Source organism: Crinia signifera, chromosome 2, assembly GCF_055691185.1.
Source record: "Crinia signifera chromosome 2, ASM5569118v1, whole genome shotgun sequence".
Lineage (NCBI taxonomy): Eukaryota > Metazoa > Chordata > Amphibia > Anura > Myobatrachidae > Crinia > Crinia signifera.
Window position 1 is genome coordinate 296,865,748 of NC_139218.1, and position 22,369 is coordinate 296,888,116.

General features: G+C 43.4%; 1 protein-coding gene across 4 annotated transcripts in view; it reads right to left on the reverse strand.

The window, feature by feature from the left end:
* Nucleotides 1-22,369, reverse strand: part of PIBF1 (progesterone immunomodulatory binding factor 1) — a 270,000-nt gene that overhangs the window by 205,527 nt on the left and 42,104 nt on the right. For all 4 annotated transcript variants that reach the window (XM_083168868.1, XM_083168869.1, XM_083168870.1 and 1 more), the window contains exon 8: nucleotides 2,254-2,435. In XM_083168868.1, the coding sequence (XP_083024994.1) occupies nucleotides 2,254-2,435 (182 nt within the window). The remainder of the gene's footprint in view (nucleotides 1-2,253; nucleotides 2,436-22,369) is intronic.

A 22,369-nucleotide genomic window follows, 5' to 3' on the forward strand; every position in this document is an offset into this window, starting at 1 on the left:
CCATTAATCACATCAGAATGGTCCCCCACTCTGCCCCCATTCATTCTATGTCCCCCAGCGTGCCCCTTCATTGTATATTCCCCACCTGACCACCCTTCTCCGTATTTCTCCCACTCTGCCCCCATTCACTGTATGCCCCCACTCTGCCCCATTCACTGTATGCCCCTCCTTCACTGTATATTCCTCTGCTGACCCCCTTTCTCTATATGTCCCCCAGCTTGCCCCCATTCACTGTATGTCCCTCAGCCTGCCCCCATTCACTGTATGTTCATCAGCCTGCACCCATTCACTGTATATTCCCATAAACTATCCCTCCTTCGCTGTATGTACCCCATTCACTATGTCCCCCAGCTTGCCCACCCTTCTCTGAAGGTAACACATCCAGATTCCCTTCACTATATATTCCCCTGCAGGAGACAGATGCTTGGGCTCCCGCCGCCCTTCTCCGCTCCGCATATTATGAGAGCAAGCTTCCCCTTTGCTGCTCCCCCTTCCCCGCACACTGCTGTCACTGTGATCGCGGTGGAGGGTGATATATAATTGCAGCAGTAGGAGTTGGACACATACTCATCTGAAAGACGGCAAACACGTCTCACAGTGGCAGCTGGCACCCCCTCACCAATGCATACAGCAAGGTAAAAGCACGCTCGCCGGGGTCCCACCTCTAGAGTTCTGTGCTGTGCGTCCCACGTCAGCCTCCAGCGCACGATTTTGGCTGGAGGCTGCGGGACGCTTGAAGTGACATGACGGGCCGCAATTGGCCCCCGTGCCTGACATTGGACTTTAGAGAAAGGATGGCAAACCACCGTAGTGCCATCAATAAATCACTCTCCAAAGGATTGTCGGACAAACCGGTGGCACAACATTGTGTTACATTCAAACATCAAGTGGCCTCTATTAAATGTTGCATTATTGATTGGGTACCACCACCACCTAGAGGTGGCAACAGAGCACTTATATTAAAAAAAATTGGAGTCAAAATGGATCCATCAAGTCAACACTGTAGTGCCACATGGCCTTAACGAACACAATCCCCTCAATGTTTTTCTTCGTTGACTATAAGTCCACTCTTACGTGGGGGATATAACAACTATAAAACCATTCCTTTTGGTGTTTGGATTCTTTTTTTTGGATTTTTTCTACAGGGATCTATTTTTCTTACATAATTTTTCCATACATAAGTCTCTTTTGGATATATTTTTAAATTTTTGACAGTGGTGGCTAGTGTTATTACATATTCACTCTTTATATGTTTCTATATATTTTTCTTTATTTGAATGCAAAATGCAATCAACCAAGTACATATAGCCAATCTTTTTTAATATATGATATTTGTGTGTGTATATTGCATGCTGTATTATGCCAATGTGTGTGGTATTTGGGTTCCTTCCATTACAAATAGATTAGATCTATCAACTATATGAATATCTATACAGTTAGCAGTGTTGTCGTGACAACACACTGTATATGTGCACCTTTCATTGCCGTCCACTAGGGGTGGTTGATCCCCCAGACAGAACTCTATGTTGTACATATTTATTGCTGCACGGACTCCTGCTCGTCAGCGAGGTCTGATGTCCTGTCTTGAGTATCATGTTTTCTACAATTATTCCGTTGATGCATATCTATTAAAAGCCACAGCTGGTTTTACTTGCATAAAAAAAAAAATCTGGAGAATATATATATATATTCTGAGCACCTGATTAAGCATGTGGTGGACCTTGGACACTTGTGAAGATACCTCTACACACACACACACACACACACACACACACACACACGTCCTCCTCCCACACCAGGCATTCCCAACCACGGTCCTCAAGGCACACCAACAGTACAGGTTTTAGTGATATCCAGGCTTGAGCACAGGTGACTTAATTAGTACCTGAGTGATTCTGATTAATCCATCTGTGCTGAAGCCTGGATATCACTAAAACCTGCACTGTTGGTGTGCCTTGAGGACTGTGGTTGGGAATGCCTGTCCCACACATTAGCGTGAGTGCGGTTACGCATTGTGTGTCTGAGCTTTTAAGGTTAAGACAGTCCACATATTGCTATTTTTTTTATTTTTTATATAATCGTTCAACGAGATCTTCGAATGTGACAGACCCGAATAGGATACAAAAATGTTTGTGTTATTCAGCTCTCCATCGCCCATGGTCCATTTCTTCTGATAAATATTAAGATGGTTAGTAAAAAAAGAGCAAAGTTGTATATAGTTAAAAAGACAGTTAGTAGTGAATGTGCACTCACCGAGACGCAACATATTTTTCATACATCTCTTCTCTTGCTTTTTTGGCATCTTCTAGGTGACTCTGAAGTCTCTCCATGCGATCCTCTTCATGGGCACAGCGAACATTCAACTCCATATTCTGACGGTTAAGGAAATCTTTATCCTTTTGCAACAAGGTAACAGACTGTTGCAATGTACTAACCTGTAAAGTGAAAGTAATTATTTCTAGTGACACTGACATCTTACCACTTTTCTTTAAATAATAGGGTGTAGTGTTAAAAACCTGGGGACTGGTTTGGTTTCAAACCATTGCAGCCAAACATATTTGTATTTTCAATGTTAAAATAAAAATGTTTTCTGACATGATTAATCGGTTTTAATTGCTCTTAATTGTTGACAAGGCTGTTCCCATAGACATAACCAAATAATGTGTAAATATGCCCTTATAGTGTACTCATAATTGAAACTAAAAAAAGGTAAAGACTCTGATAAAAAAAAAAAAAAAAAAACATAAATCCTTTCAGTGCACATATAACGACTATATTTAATTATAAGCAATGTGGCATAAATGCTGCAATGATAACATTTAAAAATAATTTAAAGACAGATTTTCATCCAATTGCACTTATTGTTCATAAAAAACTGGTAAACTATTATATGCCAAGGACACTTTAAATGGACCTACTGTACATACGGGGTGATTTCACGCGATCGCTTAGAAAATGCCCCTACATCGCTCCGTGTGTAGGAGCGATAGCCTTGCACAGCCCTGTGCGCCGCTATGGCATGGCGATTAATATCCACCGGAGGACACTGGCCCTGACGGATCGCTCAGCACACAGCGCTGACACATTGCTGATCTACATTGCTCAGATCGCTCAGCAGTCTCGCCCTGTGTATAGGCCCCTTAACTTCAAACAATTTTATTGCATTGTATACAGAGGAAGCCATGTCCTAAGAATAGTTTTATGCTTTTGCTGTTAAGGCTACATGCAAAAGTTAGGAAGCTACAGTATGTCTGCCAGTTCTTTCCGTGTTCTAGGGACATGTTTTCCTTCCTTAACACTGTATTGTGGAAGTATTATGTCATTGAGGAGTATGGCCAATTATGTCACACCCATCCATTGTCACAATGACAAATTATTTTGTTGTGAACGGATTACTACACTTTAATTTAAAGCAGATCTTTGGTTGTTAAAATACATTTAAAAAAAAATTAGATCATGGAGATAGAAAATACCGATGGTTCATTCACTGATTGATCACTGCACTTTCTATCATTTCCAATATGATAGATACTGATAAGATGTTTATTGAGAAATACAGCCTTGGAAGGCCCATATATACAGACCTGTAGCATGAATGTTCTAAATAAATGGGTTGGGATCATTTGGTCTACAGCATTATGGTCGGCAGTCATTAGGTCGACATGGTTCTAGGTCAAAAGGTCGTTAGTTCGACATTGTCTAGGTCGACAGTCAAAAGGTCAACATGGGGTTTTTAACGTTTTTTTTTTTTACCTGAATGTCAACACAGTCAACATGGACACAGTTTGAAGTGCACCATATCCCCTTGCATCGCTCGCTATGCGTCAGGCACGGTGTCTCATTATGCTCTGCAAACTATTTTAGGTACATGTTTCCTAGCACAACGCCCACTAAGCTAATTGCTTAGTGGGCTATTCTGTGTAGTGAAATCGAATTGCATCACATGGGATATTTTAGTGCCGTGCGATGCGATTTTTTTATGTAACTTATTCACTGCTCTACAATAATATGATTGTATGACATACCAACAGGTTTTAGGCACCACCCCCACTATCCACGTCACCCCGAAGCGTGTCGAGTGCAGCGAGCCCCGTGAGGGACGGCGGAACATGTCCTCCGACGTTTTCATACCCCCCCCCCACTATCCACGGCGGCGTGGAGTTGACTTTATATAGTGTGGCGAGCATAGCGATCCACCGAGCCCAAAGCGTGGCGAGCGCAGCGTGCCATGCGAGGGGACGCGTAATGCATGTAAAGTAATCTGCGTCCCCTCGCCACGCTTCAGGCTCGGTGGCTCGCCACACTATGTTAAATCAACTCCACACTGACGTGGATAGCGGGGGTATGAAAACGTCGGAGGACACGTTCCGCCACCGCTCGCCACGCTTCTGGGTGGCATGGATAGTGTGTGTGTGTGTGTGTGTGGGGGGGGGTGCCTAAAACCCCTTGGTATGACATACAATCATATTATCGTAGAGCAGTGAATAAATTACATTTAAAAAGAAATCGCATCGCGCGGCACTAAAATGGCCCATGCGATGCGATTTCACTACGTTAGGGAACATAGAAAATCTGGGCGCCGTGCTAGGAAACAAGTACCCTATTTTATTCTCCCACCACACCCTAGTGGATGGTGGGGCATGAAATACTGCCTGTTGGCTCAAAAAAACAGTGAAAAACTCCATGTCGACCTTTTGACTGTCGACCTAGACAATGTCGAACTAATGACCTTTTCCCATGTCGACCTAATGGTGTCCCAAATAAATGTAGTTTTATTTTAAAACTTTGATAAAACTCACAGACAATGCCCCCTCCACAAACAATGCAAAAAAGCCTTCCTTCCCACCAACCTATGACTAAGCAATGGTATAGATTGCTGTACAATCATTACAAAAGGGATAAGGTAATGATCATTGCTGATCAAAAGGGTTATCTTCCACTGAGAATGCACCCATGTCTAGTGTTCAATCTAGCACCTAATCCGTAAGAAGGACATATTTTAATGGCAAAATGATATATTGATATAAAGTTACAACAACTGTAGCAATACTGTACATAAATGTTGCCCTTAAAATTAAAATATGCACTGGTCAATGACAACAATGAATACTACACGTCTTAGCAGTTTCTAGCCATTTAAAAAAACAAAACTAATATAGCAGGACACCCAATTTAAATATCGACCATAGCAGGTTCATGTAGTAGTACTTTATGTAGACTATCATTAAGAGCACAAGGGCACTTTGTGCATGAGCTCTAATAATAACGGTCTACAGTTTATTTAAGTTATAGGTTCTCTAACTATTTAACGGTGGGACCCCATCACACAAATATGATTACAGGACCTCAGCAAATTATATGCATTCCTGCACATTGTTAGGGGGGTGTCAGTTGGTGGAAGGGAGATGAAGATGGTGTCAGTGGGAGAGAGGTTGAGGCAATGGCTGCATGGAGATGGCAGAGGGTGACTAGGTTGGCAAAAGCAGGGAGATAATGGGGGTTGGCAGAGGATGACAAGGAGTGGCCGTGTGTAACAGTATAACAGTGGATGGCAGGGTGACATGGAGGCAGTGGGCATTCGGGGATGGCAAGTGTGACAGTCGGATTTCAGAGGGTGACGGGATGAAATCGGGAAGCAGTGGATGGCAGAGGGTGACTAGGGAGAGGAAGTGATTCCCAACCACAATGTATCCTGTGTGCTCCCCTGTTCCCCCACAGACACATCCCATAAAATCTGTGCTCAGTGTTTCCCTCCTTCCCAGTCATGCTCCTCCTGCCACTGCTTCCCATAACCTCCACTGGTGCCCGTCGATGACTCCCACCATGCTGCACTTACAACTCAGAAGCCCAAGGCTTTTTTCAAATTAAGGTGTAAAGGATAATTGTCTCACTTGGAGTTTTGCATTGATCTTACAAAACACAATTCAAATGTATAAATTGCTGAACTTTATGGACCTGTGATTTTTTTAATTTTTACAATTACAAAATCTAGCATTCCTATGCAGCAGCTAGAACCATGTTAGAAAAAGATCAGCTTCGTCAGACAGTGAGTGATAGTTGGACTATAAGAAATTTAAGGCCCCCATACACTACGACCCCATACACACAGAAATCGGGTGAAATAGGCCCAAATTGCATAGTGTATGACATTCTATCTGATCCGATGCATGGTCCCATCAGTGCGGAGCAAAGTTCAGGGGGAGCAGGGCCCTGGTGCAGCAAGTGGGGACTGGAGAGCACGGTAGGGGAAACTACAGACGGGGTAGCAGCAAGTGGGGACCGGAGAGCAGGGTAACGGCAGGAGGGAAGGGTCCGTGGTAGCGGCAGGCAGTGAGCATGGACCAGAGAGCAGGGTCTGGGGTAGCGGCAGGCGGGAGAATAGAAAAAATCCTATTCAAAAGACTGGATGGCTGCTGATTGGATGAGAGCTCAGCCAATTAGCAGCCTCCCAGTCTTTGCTCAGACAATCAGCGGCCGCCCAGTCTTTTGAATAGGATTTTTTCTATTTTCCCGCCACTCGCCACTACCCTAGACCCTGCTCTCCTGCCGCTACCCCGCCTGCAGATCCCCTGGGTTACATGTGATAAATCGCATCCGATTTATTGTAATTCATCTGAGATTTATATTAAGCCAACTACAAAATGCCACTGTAATAGTTAATACAGGTTCAGTATCCCTTATCCAAAATGCTCTGGACCAGAAGAATTTTGGATAACAGATTATTCCATATTTCGGAATATTTTTATATTTCAATGAGGTATCTTGCGGGATCTTGCATTTATGTTGTTTGAACACATCAAACACATGAAATACACACACAAATATTTTATTTGTGCATGTTACATATTTAGTGCCAGTTACATGTCCTATCCTCAGAAGTGCCATTAACAGATGTCCTCAGTAGTGCTTCCAGGAGGTCCAGAATTTTTGGAGGACAAAGGAGCTAAAGGACTAGGTCATTTAAAAGACCAATGGTTTCTAATGCTAGTGTTCCCGTTAGGCTTCTTTTGCAGGGCACTACGCCCTGCCCTTTTTGTGTGTGGGACTGTGTGCCCTTCCGCCCCCCACCATGCTGACATGCCCTAAGAACTATCTCATCCCCGGCTATCAGTGTCAGCTCTTTAAGCTCCCTCCACCTCCCCACTGTGCTGACAAGCCGCTGAGCTCCTCTTTCTGCTGAGAGCATGTTATCAGCGGCTACACCTGTTGCCCGCCCCCCACCACGCTGTCACAACGCTGAAGTCCTGAGAGTTATGTTTTGCATCCTGTATTTTTTAATTATATTGACTCATGCAGAGAATTCTGTGAAGTGTAAGGTGACGGAGATGTTCTCCCTACTGTAGTTTCAAGCGGGTGCCGGACGGGATCCAGACAGTCATTTACCCAACGTCGGGATCCCGACTGTTAAAACACCAACAGATGGGTTCCCGACGACCACCGGCTATTCTTCCTCTTGGGGGTCCACAACCCCCATGAGGGAGAATAGAATAGGTGGCGAGTGTAGCGAGCCACCGTGCCTGCAAGGGGCTTTGTTGCACTCACCATGCTGTCTGAGTCCGGCCAGTCGGGATTCCGACGTCGGGCTAATGACTGTCGGGATCCCAACTGTCGGAACCCTATACCACACCCTTTTTAAGCTTACTAGATCTCATTTGTTATGAAATTTCTCTATTTACTTAGCCCACACTTGATGTAGTTGTAACATAGCGATTAACACATGTTTGTGTCTTAATATTATTTTAGTTGAAGTTCAGAACATGACTTGCACAAGTACCCTCATACCTTTTATTATTTTGACCAAGTGACTGACTGTCTGTCTGTCTGTAAGCAGAGAGAGATCATGAGAGCTCAACTGTCCATGAGTTTGACTGACTTACTGGACTGGATTTAGAGACCACTCCCAAGGTTTTTCTGCATGGAAAAGCAGGTGTACTGAGATTCACAAGGTGGGTTCTGTGCAGGTAAGATCTGTGCTATTGATAATGTCTCATGGGAAAGGAGGCACACACACAGAAATAGCCAGATGGGCAGGGCTAAGAAGAGGTTAAGGCCCCCCTGTCTTAAGTACCCCAGGTCCCTGAAGGCTAAATCCGGCTCTGTCAATGAGCATATAATGCCCCTGGTCAATGAGCATGATGAAACCTCCCTGGTATCGAGTAAGAAACCCTTGGCAACAAGTATGTAGATAAGAGGCTCTTATGTGCCAAAATGTGTATTGGGCATTATGGATTGTGTGCCATCATGTATAATGGGCACACTGGGGTAATTGGGTGAGAACAGTCGCATAGGAAAAATCAGAAAGGAATTCTTTATGGAGAGGACCCTCATCAATGGTGTAATGCTGAATATTATGCAAAACAAGAGGGTGTGCTATAACTTGACATAAATTGACATAAGGAACAGAAGAGAGTATGTCACTGTGTGATGCACCTGGAGATCAAGTTTATTAAAATGTAACTTTTATTGTTATTACTAAGCAATAGCAAAGTATCAACACACAATAAACAAATTGACACACATGAAAAACAAATGTGGTTTAAAAAGGATAATATACCCCAACTTACGGCCCATACACACTTGAAGATTTTCATTTCAAAAGACTTTGCCAAAATCTTTGATAGATATATCTGTCACAAAAGTAGTGCGTACACACTGAGCCATTTTCCTTAAAGAGCAAAAGATTTTCAGGAGGCGAAAGACTTTGCTGAAAATCTTTCATATAAAAGGTGATTTACATAATGGGCGGGGTTTGAATTACAAGGGTTGGAGTAGCAGCCATTTTATTCAGTGCATTCCTGTTCATAACTGATTGCTGGGCTGCGTATATTCGGAGCCCAGCAATCAGGTAAACTCCACCCCGCTCCGCCCTGACCGGGCAATATCCTACCCATGTGCACGGCAAACATTTAATTTTCAGCTGTGCACGTAGGGAGAAATCCATTCACTTACTCCAGCAATGTATACGTTACACCATAGCAAAATATACATTGGGGGGGGGGGGGGGGGGGGTGCAGTGGTGGTGGTAACATATAAATTGCTGGCCTGTGAAAAATTTAAGGCATGGCTTTGGGGGACAGGGGACTATGCACACTACAATGCCCATTACACATATACCGCATACCGTGATGCCCATAACACATTAGGCCACACACCGTAATGCCCATTACACATTAGGCCACACAACGTAATGCCCATTACACATATACCACATACCGTAATGCCCATTACACATATGCCACACCCGGTAATGCCCATTACATATAATGCCACATAAGTGCTGCTTACCTACATGCTCATTGCTAGGGTTTTCATGCACCAATAAATCATTGGTGGGCAGTGGTGCCATTAATATATACATTGCTGGCATGTGCCAGCTATGTATATATTACCAGCTAATAAAGAAATCATTGGTGGCAGTGGTGCCAGTAATATATACATTGCTGGCATGTGCCAGCAATGTATATATTGCCAACAAATAAATAAATAATTGGTGGCAGTGGTGCCAGTAATATATACATTGCTGGCATGTGCCAGCTATGTATATATTACCAGCTAATTACCAGCAAATAAGAAATCATTGGTGGCAGTGGTGCCATTAATATACACATTGCTGGCATGTGCCAGCAATGTATATATTACCGGAAAATAAAGAAATCATTGGTGGCAGTGGTGCCAGTAATATATACATTGCTGGCATGTGCCAGCAATGTATATATTGCCAACAAATAAATAAATATTTGGTGGCAGTGGTGCCAGTAATATATACATTGCTGGCATGTGCAAGCAATGTATATATTCCCAGAAAATAAAGAAATCATTGGTGGCAGTGGATGCTCCCTGTGTGGAGCACGGCAAAGAGAACACAGAGCAGGGCGTCTGATGGGTGCAGGGGGGGGGGGGGGGGGGGCTGGGGGCAGAGCGTCCGACGGGCTGGGGAACTGAGTGGTGCATCAGTGTGACATATGCGCCAGAGCAGGGGGAGATAACGGCAGAAGAACGGCGCAGTCGTCCCGGCGGTGAGTATGTTCCAGCGCCGGGGAGCAGGGGGAGTGAGCAGGGGGAGGGAGGGGGCGGTCAGTCGGGCTGAAAGTCTCTGATCTTTCAGCCCAGCTGCCGTTCACACCTGGCGATGATGGCTCAAATATGAGCCATCATCGCCAGACGTGCTGGTAAAACCAGCAGATAGCCCACTTTGCTAGTGATAATGTGGGAGCGTGCATCATCGCTAGTCGGGCATCGGTGGCATATACACACTTGCAGACTTTAAGCTGAAACTCGCTCAAAACGTCTGTTTTGAACGAGTTTCAGCTTAAAGTCGGCAAGTGTGTATGGGCCTTTAGTGTGAGCCCAATGTTTCTCCCCACCGATGGATATTTAAAAAATCAGGGTCAGAGTCCACTTAATTAATTAATTAATGTGCCTGGTGGCTGTATTTGGGAGACTGACTTAGTTTCCAATATGCTGCAGGTGCACTGCACTTTGCACTGCTGTGATTGCACTGCACTTTGCACTGCTGTGATGGGGCATCTGAAGTGGGGGGCAAGAATTCAGAGTGGGGTGCAATACATGTGTACACATTATTGGAGAGACTGAGTATTTGTATCCAATCTGGTGCAATTGCATTTAATCTCACAGTTAAATTAACCATACTGTACATGCCTCATATGAATTTATAAATCGGGTACAATGCTAGTGAATATCAATAATGTGACACACATGAAACACAGTGGAGGGTCCCGGGTTCGTCGCAGCCTCACTGGTGTCCCTCAGTGACGACGGCGTCGGATGTGATCTGCCACCTCACAATCAGAACGCCGTACCGCAACAGAGCCTGGACACGGAGTTGCGGCTGTTACCCGCTGACAGTCAGGAGGTTCCAGGCGCGTGTTGGAGATGCCGGTTCCTGACCTGACAGACGAGCCGTAGACCAGCGGTGTTGACGTCACACACCGCGGCTCTGACTCAGCGAGCTCAGTGGAGACTGACACTCGCTTGGTGCAGCTAATTGGAAAAAAATAAAATCACACAATATTTAACATTGGTATGTGGGGAGAGGGAAATGGGAGTCACAACTAAGGCTGACTGGTCAGTGTACGCTTTGCTAAGGGAGCTTCATCAGGCATGGGCATTATGGTGTGTGTGCCATCATGTGTAATGGGCATTACGGTGTGTAGGGGACCCCAACTTGTTTGTTCCTGTGATTTTATGAAACCAGGACCGGCTTCTTTGAGCCCGGGGCTGGTTATGCTCAGGAGGGGGGACCCCACGCCGTTTTTTCCCAATTTTTTTTAACCCTTTTTTTGGACAGAACCATGCACAGATCATAATGCCAGAACCTGGTCTAATTTTTTTGCAATTTTTGGTAGCCTTTACCAAAAATCGCACCCTATTACATGTGCGAGTTACAGTAGATGCTTTCCAATGGGAAAACATCTGGATGCGAATTGAAGTGTGACTAAAAATCGCCAAAAAATTTGCATTAAAAAAAAAAATCGCACTTTATTACATTTCCCCTTACAAGTCTATCCTTAAGGTGCCCTAACAGTTAAGGTTATAAGGAAATCTATGCTTGAGATGATTAAATCAAATTGACTGAGGCACTATTTAAGCCAGCTATGCTCAAGCATGGATATGCTGAAAACCTGGGCTGTTAGGAAGCGTTGAAGACCATTTCGCAAAGCACTGCCATAGTCCTAAACGTAACTTATACTTATGAAAACAAATAAATGTATATGAAGCCAACATTTGTATTTTTTTTAAACAGTTTGAGTTTCAAAGTCCTTTCATTTAAAAAAGAAAACAGAACAAAAACCAACACTCAAAAGCATCATCACTGTAACTGAATAAATATTTTACATCTCTATGTAGGAGTCTGCCAAACACCAAATCTAGTGTGTATTAAATTAATACATGTACAAAATATATTAGCAAAACAGTAAATAAATGAAATTGCAACTACCAATGTGAAGAAAACTAACTAGCTATTTTCATATCATGTAATCATCACACGAAATCCAAACCAGCAACCACTCAACAAATAAATAAATATTGAATTCGCAATATTGAATATTGAAGTGCAAATTCCTTAAAACATCCAACTTTGGCTAACATTATTCTGTCACACAAAAACATTTATTTTTGGAGAATAAATGTACAGGTCTACTGGGAAAAGGGGCATTCAAAATTAATGCACATATTCAGTCAGTCATTTCACATAGAATAATATAGACATTTCTACTTTATTTTCTTAGGTGAAAAGCTCAAATTCAAGGGAATTAAACCCATCTGATAAAAGTGGTTAAAGACTACGCAATCTGCAACATTTCATCAGCAAACTCTAAAATACTTTTGTTGGCAGTACAGAACTTTGAAAGCTTTATATAACATTGCTGGTGCAGTAGCAGATCAGATAATTTACTGCATACATAGACTTACAGCATAACAAATACAGCCATACTTCCTTGTCATATCACAATAAGAAACATGTGCTTTGGCAAATTGCATTCTACATTTTAAGCAATCAGTAATAGTGGTATTGCAACAAGGCCATTTCTAGACCTGAGAGGGTCCTTCTGTCTAGCTATAGTGTAGTACACCTAGCTGCACACCATGACCTGGCTGCTCTCTTCTCAGTGGTGGCCATGGTTTAAAGCAGGCATGTCCAACGTTGGCCCTCCAGATGTTTTGAAACAACACATCCCAGCATGCTTTGCAATAGTTTTAGCATTCTCTAATAGCAAAACTGTGGCAAAGCATGCTGGGATGTGTAGTTTCACAACATCTGGAGGGCCAACGTTGGACATGCCTGGTTTAAAGTTTACTATATCGCACTGACAGGCAGCCAATTGGGCAACTTGTCACTGTGCAGTGGTGGAAGCCAGGGAAGGGAAGGATTGTGTCTATTACATAACTATAATTGAATAATTTGTGTGTGTGTGTGTGTGTGTGAATGTTTCACAATAACTCTTGAATGCTTTAACGAATTGTCTTCAAACTTTGCACACACCATTATCATCTTAAGGGACGATCGAAGTCTGAAGATGGGTTTAATAGGACGACCCCTTAAGGGTGCTGTCCTTATGCTGTGTACATACGGTCCGATTTCCTTTCCGATGTTGACGATATAGTCAACATCGGATCAACATCGGATGCAGATCGCAAGGGTTTTAACCCTTGCGATCCCGATGCGCGTTCATGTATCGGAAGCCAGAAAGTCTTGGCTGCCTTGTCTATATAGTGCAGATCTGCACTATATAGTCAAGATAGGATGCAAATCGGATGTGCCTTAAGATCCACGATCCTATCTCATCAGATCGTGGATAGGATCTTAAGGCACATCTAACGTGTGTACACACCATAAGGGTCCATGCTATATCTATTGTTTTCATGCATTGTGATATGTCGTTGGAAAGCTTATGACTTTCTGAATAGAACCATGGCAGCTGAAAGCAACGCTGGGCCCCGGTAAAAGACGGGTGAGTCAATGGGAGGGTGTGGCCAATGAAAGGAGGCATGGACACGTCCTTGTATAAAAAATTTTTGCAGCGGGTGTTGGTTGTGTGCCAGCGCACAAGCTGCTGCTGCCCCTCTTCCCCACTCAGCACTGAGCTACAGAGAACATGTTCACAGCAGTGACTGGGGAGACAGTGATCTACAATAGCACTTATACCAGGCATGTCCATCCTGCGGCCCTTCAGCTGTTGTGAAACTACAAGTCCCATCATGCCTTGCCACAGTTTTGCTATAAGGGAATGCTAAAACTGTGGCAAGGCATGCTGGGATGTGTGGTTTCACAACAGCTGGAAGGCCACAGTTTGGACATGCCTGACTATTATAGTGCTTATAAGACAGTGTGGATAACAGAAATTTTAATATAACTAGAGTGCGGATATTTTTTTTACTCACCCTCATACATTTTTTATTTACATTTATTCCTCCATTGTTAGCAAAGATCAAAACCTTCCAACTCAATTAAAAAAAAAAAAAGGAACAAAGGAATTCATAGATGCTGCAATGAGACTAGGGCACTGGTTCTCAAACTCGGTCCTCAGGACCCCTCACATATCATATTTTTAAAATGTGACAGTTGGTGATATACGGTGCTCCTGTCAGTTGACCTGGAACACATGACCTGTGTAGGGTCCTGAGGACCAAGTTTGAGAACCACCGGGCTAGGGTGTATTTGGCTATGTAGAGTATAGAGTATAGGCCCAATGACAATCAATCACTATTCACATGTAATCAGACTATCAGATGTTGTTTAGGACTGGTAGAAATTACTAGTGAATAATTGCTGCAGCCTCGTTCAGTAATAATCACAGAGAACTTTATGGTTGGTGGCCAAATTGTACATAATTGAACAATCAGGTCAAAATCTGTAGGATCACAGACTGCAGTGTGGAAGTTAATTGTTTATTTAGTGCAGTTTGCTACAGGAACACTTATTCAGAAATATTTGTTCCCCCTCCAAATGGGATACGGTCATTTGGGCACCAGCAAGTTGTTAGACAGTCATTAGGTTGACACCATTAGGTCGACATGCATTTAGGTCGACATGCAGGAAGGTTGACATGAGTCTTGGTCGACAGGGTCATTACTGTCAACATGGGTTAGGTCGACAGTCAAAAGGTCGGCATGGGGGTTTTCACTGTTTTTTGAGCCGACATGTGCCGACAGGTGGTATTTCATACCCTACCATCCACTAGTGCGCGGTGGGACAATAAAATAGTTTGCCGGGCGTAGCGAGGCACTGATCCCAAAGCATGAGGGGAGGCAATGCCCTTTAACCTGGGTCCATGTTGACTGTCATGTTGGGGTCAAAAAGCAGCGAAAAGCTCCATATCGACCTTATGACCCTGTCGACCTAGACCCATGTCGACTTAAATGCATGTCGACATAATGACTGTCTAACAACTTGCTGGTGACCAACTGATCCACAACCCTCCAAATAACACTAGAACATTTATTACCTAACGTATGGTAAAGACATGCAATGGAAGGAGGCAGATTTGTCAGCATTTTAGTAATGTATATCAAATTCCCTGCTAAGACTTTGGGGGGAAAAAGAGAACCGTACAATATGCTACTAGTTTTCTAATATGCATACATGTAAGAAAATAATCCTTCTGAGCTGAAATAGGAGGACGTTAGGTTAATGAATTAGTATTTGAAGCCTATAAACACTGACATTCGCTGTGGTGGAAGCAATGGGAATTTTCAGAAACAAATTACCTCTATTTGAACAGTTTTTTAAAGTATTAAGAAAAAACACTGAAAACAAAAAAACATATAAAGCCTGCTTACAAATGAGATACTGGTTAAACATTTTACTGTATCCCTGTTTTTCCCCAGTTGTGTTGAAAAGAATGCAGTTTAGGGTCTAAAGCAAAAAAATGTAGATTAAAAACAAAAAAAAAGTGTAAATCAAAAGGAATATTTTTTAAAATGTTTGACTCCTCAAAAGTAGTCCCCTCTTGTGGATATAGGGGGTTATTCTGGTTGAGTCTTGCGAGTCCACCAAATCCCTGAAGGGTTAAAATTTAGAACCCATGTAGCATATAAGAATTTGCACGTAGACTGTTTTTTCATGGTTACATCGCAAGGTCATTGTAAGCCTGAGCGTGTCTTATCTCTATACTGTTTCTATTTCCCCTTGGAATTGGTATGCAGCGTGCACCTGCATAAACTCCTCTATAATCGAAAACCCCCCTTGTTACTCATTTCTTTGTGTATGATATTTTGTATGCCCCCCCCCCCTGTTGAATTTGCCCTGCAACCTAACAGACCAATCAGAATGTAATATGCACTTGTATACACCCATGTATCATGTCTTTTAACTTACTGTTAAACTCCTAATAAACCAGAATGTTTCTTGACTCGCCACTGTGTGTTTGGTGTGTAGGGTCAAATTACATTCTCACGGGTACCTAAGGGGCCACCAGGTCGAGGGGCTACACATTTTTTCTTACAATTTGAGGGCTTCGTCTGGGATTCAGCCGGCCGTCCCCTCCACGGGATTGCGGCCACCTGCTGAATTTGAGAATCTGAACTCACTCCGTGTTCCGGGAACACGTGACAAGGTAATATTTAAGTCCGGGACTTAATATTACGTAATTGTATGTAAGGAAATTTATGACGTCATAAAATGTATCAGGGATACAAGGACCTGGGGTCCACGTAAAGGTAATTCAAGTCCGGGACTTGAGATTACGAAACAGGTATCCGGGATACCGCAATTGAACCAGGGGTTCACAGAGAAAGCCTCCTCGATCTGATCGCCTAAATATATGTATGTACATGTTTGTCTGTTAATGTTGCAAACTGTGTATTTGTTTAAACACTCAGTAGACGGATGGTAAGTGCACGTACGCTGAAGTGTTCTGTCTGTCTTATATACAATTGTACTGCATATTTTTGTATTAAGGATACTCAGTGGACGGTAAGTGAGTCAGTAAGTGTGCGGCCGCTGAGTGTCATTACTGTGTAGAGCGATTCTAAGTAGATTTGCAAATTGATTTGGCTACTGAATGTCATTTTGTTTAAAGTAATTTTGGTACTTGTTTCCTATCTGGGCGCCCGCTAAGTTAATTGCGCACCATGCTATTCTCCGTAGAGAAATCTGATCGCATCGTACACATACACGATATTGAACGATGCGATGCGATGCGATGCGATTTCCCATAGGAAACAATGTTAAATGGCTCAATTTAGCCAAATTATCATAGGAACAATAGTAAATGGGCCAAAAACACCCCTGAACATTGAAATGTCCCCCCAAAAGTAGTTGACGCCACCCCGCCATCAACGTGAACCCGAAGCGTGGCGAGCGCAGCGAGCCCGCGAGGGGCGGCGGTACGCGTCCTCCGACCTTTTCATGCCCTACTATCCACTAGGGCGTGGAGTGAGAATAGAATAGTGTGGCGAGCGCAGCGAGCCACCGAGCCCGAAGCGTGGCGAGCGCAGCGAGCCCCGCGAGGGGACGCGGATACCTTCACAGGTAAACGCGTCCCTTCGCGGGCTTCCCAGGTGTCCATGGCGACGCGGACACCTGGGAAGCCCGCGAGGGGATGCGTATAACTGTGAAGGTATCCGCGTGCGCTCGCCACGCTTCGGGCTCGGTGGCTCGCTGCGCTCGCCACACTATTCTATTCTCACTCCACGCCCTAGTGGATAGTAGGGCATGAAAAGGTCGGAGGACGCGTACCGCCGCCCCTCGCGGGCTCGCTGCGCTCGCCACGCTTCGGGTTCACGTTGATGGCGGGGTGCCGTCAACTACTTTTGGGGGGACATTTCAATGTTCAGGGGTGTTTTTGGCCCATTTACTATTGTTCCTATGATAATTTGGCTAAATTGAGCCATTTAACATTGTTTCCTATGGGAAATCGAATCGCATCGCATCGTTCAATATCGTGTATGTGTACGATGCGATGCGATCAGATTTCATTACGGTGCCGTACGTAGAAAACCTGGGCGCCCAGATAGGAAACAAGTACCGTAATTTTAAGTACAATTGCGACTTGACTTGTGACAGATATTATTGTGACCATATTGACTGACATACTGTTATATTATGGGATTATATTAGAGTAAAGAAACAGAATATTCCCCGCTTTTACCAGGAGAGACATGTAAAGAATATGTTGCCCGTGTCTCCCCCACAAATTACTATTTTATTAACCCTTGGGTAGACAATTTAGCGGGATAGATAGGATAATTAAAAATTGTCCCAAACCAATAATAACACCAATAAGATGTATAATATATTTAAAGAAAGCATGCAAAGGACGCAGCTTTACCCAAGGAGATATGAGACTCATTGTTAATGATATAATTGACCATTACAATAAATGAGACTGGGAAAAAGTTCCACTTATCAGTGTACCCTCAGTCACACAAACAACTGTAGGTTACCCACTTAATACACAAGAAGGCATAGATGCTATGTGGGATCAATTTGCTGCACATATGAATGAAGTGTTTAAAGCACGCTCATCTCTCCCCATAGCTGTAAGTTGTAAGCAGAAAGTGTCAGAAACAGTGACAAATTTCTGGAAGAGATTCAAGAAGTGCTGAACCGAGGAAGCAGGTCTGCCGCTTCTGCATAATGATAATTTACTTGTTTCTACTTTCATTAATAATCTGCTGCTGATATATATATCCTCGCTGTGAAGCAGAGTGTTCCAACTTGGACCACTGATACAGTGAAGGATTTAAAAAAAAAAAAAAAAAAACATTTATATGAAAAGGAAGCAGCAGGTTGTTTTGAAGTTAAAAGAAACACTGTCACACCATCACATACCCCGTTCACACGCTTCCAAAATCAAAACAATCTTAGGAGAAAGAATAAACCATTCCGTTCTCCTAGAGACAGACTACCTCAGAGGGCTCCTGCGGGACCCCCACTCAGCAGGCAGACAAGCTGCTATAACTGTGAAAGGGATAGCCATTGGGCTAGAGACTGTCCGTTCCCTTCAAACAAACCCCGACAGGTCAGTAACCCCATGCAGCCCAGCCAACCCAGACCTAGAGACAACCCCAGATTTCAGATTGACTGGCAGGGACAGACCTTAAAGGGCCATGACATAGGAAAACATGCATTTACTGTAATATTTGACTGCCTAATGAATTTGCTAGGCAGAGATATTCTCTCTGTGCTAGAAATCACAATTAGTCCATCAGAAGCAGGAAAGGGAATTGATGTTTCATCACCACACTTGCTCATGACCGACAGTTCTGACCCAAACACAGAATTAGACACTGTAAATCCTCAGACATGGTCAACAGGACCTCAGAGCAATAAACCAATTAATTGTTCCCATTGCACCCACTGTACCTGATGTAAACTCACTCATCTCAGCCATCCCTGTAGATGCCGCCTACTTCTCAGTAACCGATTTGAAAAATATATTTTTTAGCATATCTGTGGACACCCAGACACAACTGTTATTTGCATTTTCTTTTGAGGCCAGCAGTTAACATGATGCAGACTGCCACAGGAGTATATTAACTCCCCTGTTGTGTACAGCATCGTGCTCCAAGCCACATTCCCTGGCACCCCCCCCTATAGTTCAGTCCTGCTACAGTATGCAGATGATCTGCTTATCTGTAGTTCAACAAAGGAGGCATGCCGAGAGGATGGTATATCACTGTTAAACTGGCTCTGTGAATGTGGGCACAAAGTGTCAAAAAGCAAAAATGCAATGGTGCAAAAGAATGTTGATTATTTAGGTTTTGTCTTGAAAAAGGGAGAGAGGAAAGTCAGTCCACAACGCATTCAGTCTGTACTGGGTCTGGTCCGCCCAAACACTATTATTGCAGACAGTGGATTTCTGACTGTTCCTACTATGATAACATTTTGAGACAAGCCACACTCAATGACAAACCTAAACAGATACAATGGTCACAAGAAATGTTAAATGCATATGGAAGCCTTAAATGTATGTTAATGAAAAGTCCGGCATTGACCCTCCCAAACTATGTACAACCATTTCATTTATATGCAAGGGACAAAATGTAAAACCATGGCGGGTGTGCTGACAAAAAAACATGGAGGTAAGCTGCGCCCCATGGCATTCTTTTCCAAAGTGATGCCGGTGTCGGTCCAAGGTATGCCTGCCTGTCTTCAGGCACTGGCGGCCTGTGCAATGGTGGCTGAGATGGCAACCACACTCACCCTAGGCTCACCCACTGTTCTCCATACCACACATAATGTTGTAGCATTACTTAAAGGGCTACACACACAACATGTCAGCCCAGCGTCTTAGTGGAGATGAGGTACTGTTGCTAGGAAGCCCCTCACTCACCATTAAGTATGCAAACGCATCCTCAGGCCCCGCACCCATTCTAAATGCACTTTTAGGACTAAAGGGCTCCCAGGATGACATTCCTGACGATCATGACTGTTCTGCATCAATAGAGTCAGAGACCTCCCCTAGACTTGACATTTCCCCTGTACCAATACCAGGTTCTGACCATGTATTTGTGGATGGTTCTTGTAGTAGACCCAATGACTCGACATATCAGGCAGGCTACGCAGTGGTACGCCTCCCAAATGACATTTTAGAAGCGAGACCCATTCCATATCAATCAGCACAAGCTGCAGAACTCATAGCGCTCACAAGAGCTTGCCAAATGTAGAAAGATAAACCTGATCACTGAACTACAAAGCTCAGCATCACAAAAAGACTTGGATGACTGGTTATTTCCAATATTGCAGAAAAATCCTATAACAGGATTGATCTGCAAAGAGGGGAGACCATGCATACCACAATCAAGCGCCCCATTGTTCATTGCTCACTACCATGGGGTAGGACATTATAGCAAAATCACCACAGCTATACTTTTGAGCAAAGACTTTTATATCACAGATGCTAAAACATTGGTAGATTAGTACATTAGCAGATGTATTACCTGTCTGCGCAACAACCCTAATAACCCAATGAAAGCAAAGCATCAACACCCGGAGTACCCAACTACTCCTTTCACACATTTGCAAATTGATTTTACACATATACCTAACAAAGGTACAAAACAGGAGTATGCTCTGGTCATAGTAGATATGTTTTCCAGATGGCCAGAGGCATTTCCCACAAAAGCAGAAGATGCAAAAACAGTTGCACGCATACTAACACAAGAAATCATCCCTAGATGGGGATGCCCGCTCCAAATAGATAGCGACAAAGGCACTGCCTTTACAGCAAAAAATCACACAAGCTTTAGTGAAAGCATTTCAAATAGAGAGGAAATTTCACATTCCCTATCATTCTCAAAGTTCAGGGATAGTGGAGAAAAGGATAAACTTAGGAAAGCAACAGGAGGAACATTTAATAAATGGAAACAAACCCTCCCCATAGTCCTAGCAGAAATTAGAATGACCCCCCCAACAGACTCTGGGTTATTCACCCTTTGAAATTTTAATAGGAAGACCTTTCCCCACGCCCTGGGCTAAGAAACCATTAGTAGTCCAGGAGGGAGACCTAGAACAGATTAGAGAAGAGTATGTTAGGTCCCTCATCACCAGACTTAGTGAAATTGAACATGGTGTTATTTGTAAAAATCTTTTTAATCCACAGGAATCAACACATCCTTTCCAGATCGGAGACAAGGTCGTTGTGAAGGTTCTCCCCAGGAATAAAGGTCCAGGAAACTTCACCTATGGTCCAGAAACAGAGATCGTAGCGGTAACAAGGACGGCTGTCCTTACAGAAGAGAGTCCAGTGTGGATACACGCATCCAGGGTAAAGAGAATCCCGAGTAACGTCCCGGATAGAGAACAGATCAAGGCGAGGTACTAATGGGGGCAGACAGCCCTAACCTCCTACATGATGGAGAAGACGACTCACCAGCAGATGAGGTCATTCTAGAATTCTGGACGATGGTGGATAACGTATATTATTCTATTGATTCTTGTTTGCCAGATACCTTTGCACAAAAACTGAAGTGGACATGACTGAAAAGGCAGGCGTATACATTTTCTGGTACAATTTTTTCAGCACCGAGGTAGCCGCTTACCAGATAGACTTTTGCACCATTAACCCCTGTGTCTCCAAACGATGGACATAGGGATGTAATAAGAATGGTCACCCAAATGGTATAGAACAGGCCCTTGTTCAATTAGCAATCTATATATTGATTATTCTTACAATTATCTGTATTGTTGTTTTTTGTATTATACCATGTTGTAGAAAACTTGTTACCAAAGGTATTGAAAATACTCTTATGTATGAATCCATTGCCCCTGCACACGCAAATTCCCCTGAAGGCTACAAACAATATCTTGCTAAGCACAGAAATAAGGAATTCAGTAAGAAGAATCATATCATCTAAATTCATGATTCTAAGAGGGGATTGAAGGGTTAAAATTTAGAACCCATGTAGCATATAAGAATTTGCACGTAGACTGTTTTTTCATGGTTACATCGCAAGGTCATTGTAAGCCTGAGCGTGTCTTATCTCTATACTGTTTCTATTTCCCCTTGGAATTGGTATGCAGCGTGCACCTGCATAAACTCCTCTATAATCGAAAACCCGCCTTGTTACTCATTTCTTTGTGTATGATATTTTGTATGCCCCCCCCCCTGTTGAATTTGCCCTGCAACCTAACAGACCAATCAGAATGTAATATGCACTTGTATACACCCATGTATCATGTCTTTTAACTTGCTGTTAAACTCCTAATAAACCAGAATGTTTCTTGACTCGCCACTGTGTGTTTGGTGTGTAGGGTCAAATTACATTCTCACGGGTACCTAAGGGGCCACCAGGTCGAGGGGCTACACATTTATCCTTACAAGTCTTGCGAGTCCACCAAATCCCGTCTTGCGAACGGTGTCCTCCACCCATTTGCAGCGAGTGTTCGCACGCCCTGGCC